Here is a 13,697-nt window from a genome sequence, read left to right as displayed (position 1 = left end):
GCATTAGTGTATATATAAAAAAGTGTACAAACAGCTTCAACATCACCATTCAATCAGAATGATAGCACATATAATAAATCCTACTATCATTAGGGCTTGAAAAGCTTGAAGAATTCCAAATGCAAACTTAATGAAAAACCAGTTTGAAACAGTTAAGGCAAGCAATGCTTGTAATTTGGTAACTCCAGTCCTGAAGTCGCATATATTGTCACCTAAATTATCCAAAACTGTTCTCTCTTCCCCCCTCCTGCCAATTTAGACTATCAACTGGAAACAAGAGGAGATCGTTAAATCATATGCCAGAGTTTTTCAGCTTTTTCTGTCTTTTTCTTCTACTCTCTACCACTCCCCCTCCCAACACAGATGAAAAACACCAAGGCTTAGTAGATACGTTAACAATTATTTTATTAGTTTATAATACATACAACTTAAGAAATGCTTTAAAAAAAATTTATACTGGAGTCCATTCCAATTCTGGGTCAAGTCAGGAAAAAACAATGCTGATGCATTAAATAATATTCTATAATTCAACAATAGATTAACTTCAGTAATTTAGCAGACATGGTTAAATACTCTTAAATACGCATATATACAATTGTGCAGCCTTAAAAAAAGTCCTTTTCTTCCTATCTTCTCCTCCCAAAGCAATGCACCCTGTGAACACAGTACTGTCTTGTAAGCTTTCAGTCTCTCACCCAGACTTAAAATATTTGAAGAGGAATGTTACAACAGCGGAAATCACAGCAACCCTATCTTTCTAAACTCTTTATGAGAGGAGAGATGCCCAACAGGCAAAATTAACATCAAGTCTCTCTGTAAATAGCAGCTTCTTTAATATCCAGTTCTAGGTTAAATTATTGCTTACATAATTTCTGCCTGAAATGGATTTTTAACATAACTGGATTTTTAACTCCAGAATACTGGGGTTTAAGTTTGCCCTCTTGAAAGGCAACACCCTTTCACTGACTTATTTACCATTACGGTTTTATACATTTTACAGGTTTTTCCTAAGTGCACACAATCTGATGCAATTCTCTGCCAATTTTTTTAAAGCAACTTGAATTACACAGGTCTAATTTAGCACACAACATTTAGGCACCGTTTTGCAGCTTACTATTCTCTTTCAAATTTATGTTTGGAATTACTTTGCTACTCTGATTGCCATACTCCATCCTTTATGAAAACAAGAATCTAAGTTACACTTTTCAAATCAAGAACTACTCTGTATTCCTTGTTATCTCACTGAACCAAACTGTTCATTGACAATATTAACCAGTAGGTACACTGCATATCCTAACAAGTCAGGAAGCCTGTTGCAAGCACAAAAGGATCAGAGATAAACACTTGGAGTGGATGAATTAGATGTTTACATCAGTACAGTGAAATCAATTTAAACACAGAGCCACTAAAAATATCAATTATATTGCATCAGGATACCTGACTTTTTGAAAAAATTCTAAATGTGACTTAAAAAATGGATTCACAAATGTAAAACACTGTAACAAAAAAAAAAAAATCTTCAGCTGACTACTAAGTCTAGTTTTCAACACAAGGCAAAGTAACTTTCAATGAAGAAGTTATAAATTAGGAGAAAACAGCAACAAAAAAAGCATGTTTCAATAAACATCATAAAATCTACTATTTGCTTTCAAAAAGTGAGTATTTGTCAATGGTTCCCTTCTCCATAAAAGCTACAACTAACTACAGAAGTCTCTCTTACTCACACGAACTTAAATTGTACTAACTGGATCCTACTTGTAGGCCTTAGATATACTGTCACATGACAGGAGCTGTCTGGACAAGTCAAGAATTTTCTTTGGAAACAATTAGCCATGCATTACAGGCTCCAGCTTAGGAAAAGCCTGTTCTGCAGTTACTGTGCAGCTCTCATCAGCAATTCCGTTTTGGTCTGGCTATTTTAAATGAAGAGACACTGAGTTTAAAAAGAAGCTTACCTTCCGCATTATTATTCTGTATAATAGCAGAATTGTCTATCGACTAGAGCATAACTAAAATAAATTAATAACACACTTATTAAAATAAAAAAATAGAAGTTAACACAGTCTACCTAATTACTGAAATGGTCTGCTAGCTTTTACTTAACTTGCATTATTCAATACCATTTCATTCAGTTCAAAACTATTTTCCATCATACTCAGAGAACTCCAAACCTAATCTCCAAACTCAAGCTTTTGGGTGTTGCTTCTCCTAATTCCTATGTTTCATCTTTTGCCTCACTAAATTGTTCCTAATGGTCTGTTGTATTCTGAAGAGCCAAGCATTTATGAATCCTTTTTCAAGAAAATAAATCGTAATGAAATATTAATGAGCTAAACAAAGCAGAATTCTTTTTTAAAAGGACAACTTCCATGAAAACAGTAAAATGTAGTTTATAAAGGATATATATTACCCCAGTGTCATGTGGTAGAGATACACACACCAGTACAAGTGTCAACAAATGAAGTTTCATGCAAGGATTCAGATGTTCTTAAATTTTAAAAAATAGTCTCTAATTCAGCCCACACCGACTGAAACAGTGTGCAAAAAGATGAAAGTTCAAAAATTAATGAACAGCAAAATTCTGTAACCAACAAAACAACACAAATGAATATCTGTAACTAATGAAGAATAAATGCATGTTTCCAGCAGTGAAATTTTTTTGCTTCTAGACTACGTCTCCCCTTCAAATTTTTTCTCTTCCTTAAGAAGAACGATACTATTTTCTCATTACGTCAGTATCCCCTGTTTCACCCGGCCTATTCAAAGAGAACTTTACAAAGAATAAACACAGGAATTAAGAAGGTAGCACCATTAGAAATAATCACTCCATCGAAATCAGGAAAAAACCTTCATTTATCCTTATCCAACATACTTTGACATTCAGCAGCCTAATAATACAGGGTAAAAGAAGCTCTCATAACTGTATATTGATAACATTCATAATGGTCATGCATATTACAATCAGGTTTCTAGAGTGATGTTTGCAAAGTAAGCCTTCATGCAGATAGGCATTCAGCTCATTAAGTCCATTTTCATATTTCCTATTAGTCCCTGAGAAGTTAATTATTTCTACCTACAATATGGCTATTAAAGGCATTATAACGATCATACACTTAGCTGTTTGTGACGGAAATGCAATGTGGCTTCAGGGAAAAGCACAGAAATTACAGCAAATTAGCAGTGATGAATACAGATCTTATTTCTGAAATGCTTTCTTTTCGTAAACAAAGTTGCTGAAGAGCAACGTAAATGATTTTAGTCACGGATACAAAACTAGCCAGCGTCACTTACCCTTAATAAATTGCTACTATGAATCCAAGACATTTGCAGCTCTGAGACCTCTCTAATTGAGCATTTCCTTTACACAAAATCATCTGGATTTTAGGGTCATCACGATTCTTCTTTTAATTACTCAGTAGCAGTGCTGGGAGAACTTAAAAGAACCAGGGATTTTCTTTGCTTAACATATCTTTTGCCTCTTAATTAAAGTGATCTCTTTAAACTGTTCAGAATTGAAATGGGTTTTTTTGGTGGACACTTTGCATTATTGCCAGCTGCTCAAAAACCATAAGCTAGGGCTCCAAAACAAGGGGACCAATTTAAAACTAAGACTTTGGGGAAAGGAATAAAGAAAAGTTCTTTTTCCTTTCCTTCTGGCTTCTAAGCAGTTACAAATTGCATTTTAAAGCTCTTCCCTACAATCTTCAGGGCTAAATAATGACTTTTAGAAAAAAAAAATTAAAACCGACTTTTAAGTAAGCCTGTATATGAGAGATAGAGCATTTAAACACCATGGTCTTGAGAGTTACAAAAAAAATACTATTTAACAAATTCGTTTAGAGATTATAATTTACATCTAAGTACTGTAAAAAGTTTTTACAATCTATTCTACTTCAGTTTAAGTATCATTTTGGATATTTAGATATTGGGAAATTTTGGATTTGCATAAATAGTTTATTAAAATTACCCTTACTGAGCTATTACAAAAAATTTACTTGACTTCCTGTAGCCTATCTCCACAAACATTTTCATTTCTGGTAAAATTTGCCAATCCCAGTATAAACTTCAAATCAGAGCTATTTAACAATAGATGAGCTCTACAGAATTATTTATGTAGGGTCAGACAGAAAGACTTTCTCCCTCAGGACTTATTTCTATCTATCACTAAAAGATTAAAAAGAATTTATTTCTATTATACTACAGAAAAAAATCTTTATTCACCAGTTAAAGGCCACTATATCTAAAAATAATTATCAGCTTTCACAGGGAGTCATTGATGCCTTCACCATTAGTTTTTCAGGCTAAAGGTGAAACAGGCATAATGAACATCATTTGCTAAATGATTAATATCAACTCCTACTGTTAAAGGAAATTTCAAATAGATAAGATTATTTGTAGGAATTTCTGACTTGCAAGAAGCTGAACAAGTTAGTACAATGTAATATTTATTTTAGCAAAGTGTAGGCTGTGTCCTGGAAGTCCTACTACAGCTTTTGGTCTGTTCAAACTATGCAACTTCTTTCTTTGCCAAATAGACAAAAAGGTAACGTATGTCTTCTCACTAGCACACAAAGTAAATAGATTTCGTATTTCAGAAGCAACATCAAAGGAAAATCCTGACAACTGCCACAGGCATTAAACAGGTGATTAAAGTTCCTGCCATGTTCAATTTCCATAACTGTAATTAATGAATTGAAAGGGATTGTATCAGAATGTTTTATAACATTCTTACTAGGTGAGTGTATTACCTCTTCAGGAGAATAACACCTTTGAGATAAAACTCATCTCTCTGTATATGCAGTTTCTCAAGTTTCCTGATTGTATTTTAGGTCAGAGTCAATGTTTTAATACAATATCGGAAATACTTTTAGAAGGAATTAGTCTGGCCTCCTTACTAAGGGATTTAACTTTTTAATTGCTCCGAGCTCTACTCTGGACCTCTGCACTAGAGTTCTTTAAGAGAAAGTCATAGTTAAAACACAGAAATGCCTGCTAACCAAGCCCATGACTGCTGATGCACCTAAAAGTAGGCAAGAATTTAACCAGCACTACCACTTATGTGGAAGCTTTACTAATGAGATACTCTTTGTAAACTCATAAGCCACACTCTATTCACTGTTCTGGTTTCAGCACTTGTTGTGCCTAAAGTAGCTTTACTGTCAGTGGGTTTGGGTGCTGCTGGCAAGGTATCTGTGGTGTCACAGAATGTAGCATGGAAAGTTTGGGTAGCAAACTAAGGCAAACAGCTCACGCTGAATGTGGTGTTACTATTAACGTATCGCAAGCCCTATCCAACCTATCCCTCCACACTATGTGGAAGGATAGGTTTCCACACCAGTGGAAAACTGCATCCATGACACAAATTATCTGTACAGTCAACGGAAAATCTCGATAAAATCTAGACTTCATGTGATTCAATATTCATTTTATTGAAAATCGACACTTAAAGAAATCAATATATATTTCTGGTTATCAGAATTTATCACCAGTTATGACCTGCGTTCCATTTCAACCTCTCCTCTGGACCTCCAATCTCCCCAGTCTCAGCTGCCATCAATGTTATGTTTCTGGCCTCCCTTACAGGCTAAAAACTAGTTTGAGGTTATAATTAATACTTCTGGGCAAGAGGAGGAGCGCTGCAGACCCAGATTCATATTAAAGAACAGGTTGAAATTGATTTTTAGAAAATTATAAACATTTACTTTGGAGAGAGACCATTGTGGCACCCAGAAGACCGAGGAAGCACGAAATTGGGATTTGTTAATTAAAAATCACGTTCTGTCATGTCAAAGAAACACACTTGTAGGCTCGTATGAAAAGCATAGCTGAGCTATTTTCAAAGTGAACAGCAGGAATCCACAGATGAAAGCTGAGCAAAGGACGAGTTTTGGGAACAGATACAGAAGGCTTAGATTTAAGAAAACTTAAAACTTTCTAGATCACTCCTACTATGAACAATTCAGGAATATAATACTCACTAGAGAATATTTTACAGAGAATAAATATCTTGAAGACATAGAAAAATAGTTCACAGCATCAAGGTACCTGTATTTAAAAGATTAAAAAGAGAAGACTATTCTTGTAGTGGTATCAACTTTTCATTCATACAAATATTAAGCAGAGTATATCTGTTTTTTCATATATTCACATTATTGCTTGCTACCACAACTGTACAAGGAACATGTTCTTAACTTACATCAGTGTTCATGTACAGTAATTTTATGTATCTAGAGCAAATTCTGAAATATGAGAGTTGCAATTAAAAAAACCCAAAACCTTTTGTGAAGATATGAACAACTATGGTATAAGCATAACAAACAAAACACAACCGGCCTGACCCAAGCATACATCGTATATCCAGTTAAAAAAAGTCTTATACTTGCACAGAAAATAAGCTTTGTAAACCAAAATGAGCAAAAGAAAAGGGTGCAATAAATAACTGTCTAACACATTTAAAATCCCGCTGTTGCCCAGTGTACCCTGTTTTGATTATTAAATGGCCTCTGCATCTAGAACTCTACTGCTCAAGAATACTTCAATAACTTTTTCTGCTTATGTAGTTTTAAAATAAACGAAAAAAACCCTGAAAGGTCCTCTTGGACAATAAGTTTTAGTAAAACAAGTCCTTCTGCACTCCTGTGTACAGGTTCTGGTAAACAGTAGGAATAAAGCTGATACATGGCATTAGACTGAATTAAAACACGTACATTATAAAATGCAATACTAATACATTTTTGTGATCTTGAGTTCTACTAACCAGATGCATGCAATTCTCTCAGTGAGTCTTCTAATCCAAGCAAAATAATTCCACTTTGCTGCTTCTTTTTAACTTTCAAAGCCGAACTTTTTCAGAACCAGCTGACAAGACTTCTTCATGAAAAGCACAGAGATTTCTACTAATGCAATGGCATTTGGGTTCCAAAAAGCACAGTTTCAAAAAGAACTTTATCTCCTTTTGCTGGAAGAGACTAGCCAATATCCCAAGAAGAAATAAAAATATTTACAATTGACTAGTCACTGACAGAAGTTTAGGAATATCTTAGAAGGAACTTCAGCATGTAAATGAATAACTAAAAGGACTTACACAATGTACAGTCAATCAGTTGTGTCATATTGGGATAAAAAAATACCTGTTCACTTGTATATAATTTTCAGCTGTGTATTTATGGTAATATATATATATGTACACACGCGCGCGCACACATATAAAAGACTCTTTGAAAATCAAGATACGTTAATAAACAGAAGTAGCAAAAGTAAAAATAACTTAAGTAGTAATTAACACCTGTGTGAAATCAGCAGAGTTTGACTAAATGCACTTAGAACATGTTCTTATAAAAAAAACAAAACCAAAAAAACAACCAATGAAACAAAAAAAAAAAGAATGAAAACACCACAAGACTCTGTAGAACCAATGCTATGTCACTACCAGGAGAGCACCAAGCAAGGCACCATTGGAAAGACAACATACTTGAATAAGTCTCTATAAATAAATCAAATGCTAATCTGGTCGAAAAATTGGTGTCTTTGGTAAAAATTCTATAAGGATGACCTGTATAGAAAGAAAACAAATATATATTAAAGATGGCAGCAATCCTATTATTTATCACAATAATAATTCATATTCCTTTTTTTTTTTAGTACATCAAGTTGTGACAAAAATCAAAGATCACAGAGCTTGTCTTAGGTAGGAGACCATTAGAAAAGTCATGCATGTTAATTGTTTTGGGGTCATCAGTAGAAACTCCAAACTCTTAAAGAATCAAATTCAATTGAATAAGCTTGCCTACTGACACGTAACATACGAAAATGAACTGAAGCAAGCTACTACATAAAAATTCCTTAACATAATTAGTTTCCTTTATTAGGAAAAAATTATGAAAGAGATAAATGCATTCATTTGAAAAAATTAAAAAAAAATCCAGAAGGCACAATGCATAAAAAGTTAATTTTCAATTACACAGGCAATTCCATTTACTTCAGAATTATTTCCACTTAATACAGGATTCTAAATCATGTTAATAGTTTAATACCTGTATAGAAAAGTGTACCAACTTTTGCAAAGTTCCCATATCTACAAATGTGATTAGTCAAGAACCTGACTAATGCTTTTGCATGATTATTTTCATGGTCTCGATTCAAATTAAAACTACGTGTTTCTGAGCTAAGTACATAATAGGGTCTGCTCCAGAACACAATCCAAGTATTTATCCTCCTTTAAACAGGAAGCTTAAAGAAAATGTTCACTTGTGCATCTTCTTTCCTCAGAGAGACAGTCGTAACACAGCAGCATGATCTGATTCATAAAGAAATAAATGCATCTAGTAACATAACTAAGGATTTTATTTACTTGTAAGGGGGACTCACCTTCCTAAAAGTTAAAAATTTTTTCTGAATATTTTTGATTATAAAGAAGAACACCGCTTAGCTGCTTAGCAAGTATACACTATCTCTGATAGTGTACCAAACATCAGCAAATAAATGAGTCTCTGATTTTATTTCTAAGGCAAACACATTAGAAGTAATGTATACTGAAATCAGGTGTACAAATTTATTTTTCGAGAGATTCAGAAGGGACTTATTTTCAGAAGTGATGCAAACTGCTCAAAATCTATTGATCAGTGATGTTAGTCAACCACTGGATTCTGCAGAGATACCAGGGCTTCTGATATTCAGGCAAGGTTTCAAGAAGGGAGCAAGAAGTAAAGCTGGGACACTCTGTTTATGCCAAGATGTAAGATTATCTTGTCTTTCTTAATTTCTAAAATTATTTACTTAATTTAGCAATTACAACAGTGAAAATTTCATATTCAGCAAAGCACCAAGTTTTGGGTGAAAGAATCTAATTTCAATCATCTGTTTTGAAAAAGAATTGAGGATAAGTATTTATTATTTAAAATTAAATCATGAACACAATAAGGGCAGTTTTTAAAGAGACTAGCAAATCAGTTCACTGAACATGAGAAAACAGTACAGTAAGGTTTTGTAAAAATTCTCTCACTAAGTATATCCATAGATAATACCAAATGTTTCACAAATTGAAAATAAAATCTTTGACCTTTATCTCATAAAACTGTATCTGCATGCATATATACTATTAATGTAAACAGGTCAACTGATTATAAATTATATTTAATAAAATGAATATTCATCTGTAAACACTGGTGGGCCACAGTATTTATAAACTTGCATTGTGTTTTTTTCAATTGAATCTGAAACCATTGGCTTTGACAGTGTTTCCTGTGGAAAAACAAAGTTTTCAGGAAAATAAGAACCACTTAGATAAAGCTTAAGTCTACTTTCTGAAATTTGATTTATTCTGTTTTCAGTCACACTCATGCATCTAACCAAAAAAATCTGGTAGAATAGATGTTAAAAAATGTACTTATTCAGTGAACTGAATAGAGTCATTCTGTAAAAAAAAGCATTTTTAAGACCTTATATTTCAGGCTAGAAATAATGCAGAAACAGGAAAAAGGGGAAGACTAAAACGTAAAGATAATTTTAATATCATTTTGAACTGTTTAATAAAGTTTGAAGTTTTAATATGCATTATAACTTTGTTATTTCAAAGAATAGATGGAGTACTGTGTAATGGAAGATCACAGATCAATTACAACTAACACAGTAGATATTTCTCAAAAACTAATCTTAATTTTTAAAAAGTTAACCTTCCTATCACCCAGTTCCTAAAGCATTAAAAAAAATTATGGAAATTCTAATGTTTCTCATATTTTAGTAGCTTAATTTCATCCTATCCTATGTACTTCCAACACATTCTGAAAATGAAAATAAGAAAAGCACCTAAAAAAAGAGTAAGAAAGTTGCAAGCTAAACAAACTGAAATCCCATACTGGACATCATTCATTTTAAACCACATATAACTTTTCACTGTGTATTTCCAAGAAGGGCTTATGGAGTCTCAGCCAAAGACTGAATTAAAACTCCAGAGACTGACTTAAAAATATTTTAGTGACACCAATTGGAGATAAAGATACTTTTAAGATAGTTGAGGTAAGGGGCAGTTAAAATCTAAAAAGGTTTCTTAAGCTCCAACAGCTTAGTTGAAAGGTCTTCTTCCATACTTTTAGACTTGATTAGCATTATATAAAATAGCCATATCTGACTTGCTGCGTAACCAAAGTTGTGGTTATTCTTTATACAGCATCTAAAATTTCACACTCCATCAGCACATGTTCAAGCTATTTTATCTTGGCAATTAATTTATTATTTTTCAGAACACAGTGAAGCCTTGTTTTCAAGTCTTTCATAACTTTATAAATCAGTCCTGCACATGAAACCATGCATCTGTGAACCGTAGAAAATCCTTGCACTCAGGCGATTAAGCTCCTGACACCTTTACTGATTAATAATCATGAAAAGAATAAGATCAGAAGCAAAATAAATGATCATTTAATAGAGAAACTCACAAAACAGCCCTTTAACTTACATATTCCATCATGTTATTCGTTTCACATTTCCTTTTGCTTAGTCTCCAATGCAAGCACAGCTAGACAAGGAGGAAAGAAAAAGAAGAAAAATGAGCTGTATTTTATTGCAGCACACAGACTAGCCCATTTGTCCACCTTTCATATTTTTCGTTCAACAAAAGCATCTGTTTCCATACTGTGCAATTCAAACTCCAACAGTACGAAGCTGCTCCCTGCGGCACTCACCTTGTGGTATAACCTATTGTTTTCCCATTCTAATAACTTCTCAATCGATCTTCGTGTCTGGAAGACAAATGAGAAAGAATTTTACTCTTGACTGGTTTTAGAAAAACTTTGTTTTGCAGCTGCTTTTGTGTGAAAAGGAGAGAGGTACGGGACAGTGACTGAGTACAGGGTGGTCTGCAGTACTATCAGAACTTCTCCACTATTAAATAGTATCTAGAACAGAAACAACCTTTTATGACAGCCACATAATTATTTTCAACCACTTTGGAACAAAAACTGTTGATATACATGCTGCCTGGTTCTTATGGCAGTTATAACTTTAAAATCCCAGAAATTTCGAAGTGATCCAAGCAGGAACACTGCTCCCTCAGTATCAGTGGTCTAAGTGCACTGACTAAGGTCAGTAGCTAAACTCAAAAATGTTGCAAGCTATTTTGCAGTGCTGTAAGTCAAGTACAAACACACAATACTCTAAACGAGAAATTTGTTACATTTACATCCAGATTTAGAGACTGAAAAAACAAATGCAGAATTTACAGTAAATTGCACAAATTCATGTGATTTTTATAAAGAGCAAACCCAATATTTAGGATTCTAAAGCAAAGGTTTACCGCCTGACAGTACTGTAAGTACTGTCCACACTTGACACTTCAGACAGGGAATCCTGAAAGCTGTTCTGCACAGCTTTTTAAGACTATGTATGCTAGAAGTAAAGGACATTCTGTGCTGTAAAGTTTCACAGCATTTTGAGTATAACTATTCAGTTATATTTACATTTGAGAAACACATACTGACATTTATAGTCATTTGACTGCCAGAATATATATTGCTTAGCTCTAAATGAGATTTGCTACAGATTGTGAATAAAAAGAGGATAATTCATGGTGCCAGGTGTTAAGATGAGACCAACAGAGCTGCAGGTGCAAAAGGACGCAGCAATGACAAGGATCAAATACAACTTAGTGCAGCTGCAGCTTCCTTACAAGGTGGAGAGGGGTGAGGGGAAAGGATGAGAGAGCATCTTGCTGTTATTACTACAAAATACTAGTACTGTAAATGAACCTTAACAAATCAAACTAAACGTTGTCATGAGAAACAAGGAGTAAAATAAAAATTGGACAAAAAATTATTAATTTCCTCTCAAATATTAACTGGTGTTTTCAAACACCAGTTTGTCTCTAGTTTTATACCGATGCGGTTGTGGGGAAACACATCTAAGTATGTATTGTGGTCACATGATTAAAAATTAGATCATTGCTATCTATGTGTATTCATTACACTGAACTTTTTATTATGTTTTATTTTAAAAAGTACAAGTCAGGGAATTATCAGAAGGTGGATGTGCCAGTGACTATTTTATCACATCAATTGGAAATTGAGTATTTTTGGGGTTATTCTTATTATTATGTTTTTAAAGACAGTGCCCTTTAACAATAATCAGTAGACCTCACTTGTTTCTTTGTAAAGATAGCCTTTTAGAGTCTGCTCTCCTTTTAAATGAAAATAGGGCAGCAGTTATGGTCACACTTTTGTTAATTTAGTTGCCAGTCAGCTCCAAATCAAAAGAAAATAAGGCTGCAGAGTGTAATTAACATTCAGTTCAGTCGTTTTGTCCCTTGTCTAGCCCCCAAGCTTTGTTAAAATTGCCATCTGAATGCTGAAGGCTGTAGGGAAATCGATTTGATTCTAATCGCACCATGAAAAGAACATGATCTAACTGCTTTCAGCCCTCCGTAAATCTGTACTAGGTCTTTAGCACAATGCAACTTCCAATTTAAAAAGCACTGAATGTCTCGTCAATGACTTTGTGAAGAAAAAAGAACAAGGAGCAGACATAAAAATTCCAATAGTTGTTTAAGCATTAAAGTTCATTTGCATCACAGCAAACCTGAAAAGGGCTGACCTCTCAAACCGCCTCTCAGGTCTATGAAGTTGTAGCCTTGACAAGCTCACATTGACAGAGCTCATTGACTCTGAAAGGCTACTCTATCAATGGTGAAAAATGGCAATAGGTTCTACTCTGAGCAGGCATCTGCCTGCCCACCCGCTGCTAAACCAATGGCAAAACTGATTCAAAACCTGAATCTACCTTGTAATCTTCCTTTCCAGGACCTTGTAATAATAGATTAAGATCACTATACAATTTAATTTGTTTGCCCCAAAGACTGTGAAAAACATCCAAGCTTTTCAAATTCCAATAAAATTACATCTGTATTACAAATTATAAATATAAATAAGAAATCGATAGGTAGTTATGTACTATTAATTGGTTTATATAAATAACACAGTTTAAAATCATTTGACTAGCATGAAATAAAAATACATGCAGCCTCAAGACCATGATTATTTATCTTCCCAGAGCCTTAAATATAATCCTTCCTATAGTATTACCTGGGATATAGTTCCCAAATCACATCATATTATCAATACAGAAATGTTAATGAAAATTAGACTGTAAAATATTTCTGCAAACCTCAGAGCTTGGAATAAAAAGAAATGAATTAAACAGCATCACACAATTCACTATAGTAAGTTTTCTTCCTACTTGACAGGTGAAAAAAAGCACTTGCACGTGCAGCTTAATTAATCACTGCTCTTGACATCTCAATGATTTACAGTGAGGAGCAGGTGAGGATATACAAAACCAGAAAGGAACACTTGATTTGAGTGTAGCATTTCCAGCACACTAGGATGACAAGCTTATATATTCTATCAATGGTGTACAGAAAAACCCATACAACAAATTATTTGTTAGCCACAACAAAAGCACAAATTAAGTGGAAGAGAGACTTGCTTATTAGGAAGATTTAATACTATCCAGCTTTCAAATTTTATTTTCTTTTAAAACCCAGTCCAATATTTGAGCAAAGCAAAAACTGCAATTCATGTACTTTTTAGCATACCAATGATAAGAAAGTATGCTTTGTAACATACTTCATGAAAAAACCATGTCTTTAATGCTACGCACAGAATTTTGTGAAATAGACCTCTTCAACTGTCTAGATGCAATGTTTAATGAAA

At 33.7% G+C, this 13,697-nt stretch overlaps 1 protein-coding gene across 1 annotated transcript in view; it reads right to left on the bottom strand.

Annotated features, from left to right (window-relative positions):
• Window positions 1-388: 388 nt before the first annotated feature.
• The window catches only part of CHIC2 (cysteine rich hydrophobic domain 2), a 29,835-nt gene continuing 16,526 nt past the window's right edge, over window positions 389-13,697 (bottom strand). Inside the window, exons 4-6 of the mRNA XM_017804855.1 lie at window positions 10,677-10,733; window positions 10,451-10,510; window positions 389-7,552 (exon numbers count right to left, since the gene is read on the bottom strand). Of these exons, the coding sequence (XP_017660344.1) occupies window positions 7,502-7,552; window positions 10,451-10,510; window positions 10,677-10,733 (168 nt within the window). The 3' untranslated portion in view covers window positions 389-7,501. The remainder of the gene's footprint in view (window positions 7,553-10,450; window positions 10,511-10,676; window positions 10,734-13,697) is intronic.

Source organism: Lepidothrix coronata, unplaced genomic scaffold, assembly GCF_001604755.1.
Source record: "Lepidothrix coronata isolate B3197 unplaced genomic scaffold, Lepidothrix_coronata-1.0 Scaffold0, whole genome shotgun sequence".
Lineage (NCBI taxonomy): Eukaryota > Metazoa > Chordata > Aves > Passeriformes > Pipridae > Lepidothrix > Lepidothrix coronata.
This window is presented reverse-complemented; position numbering and strand designations above follow the sequence as displayed.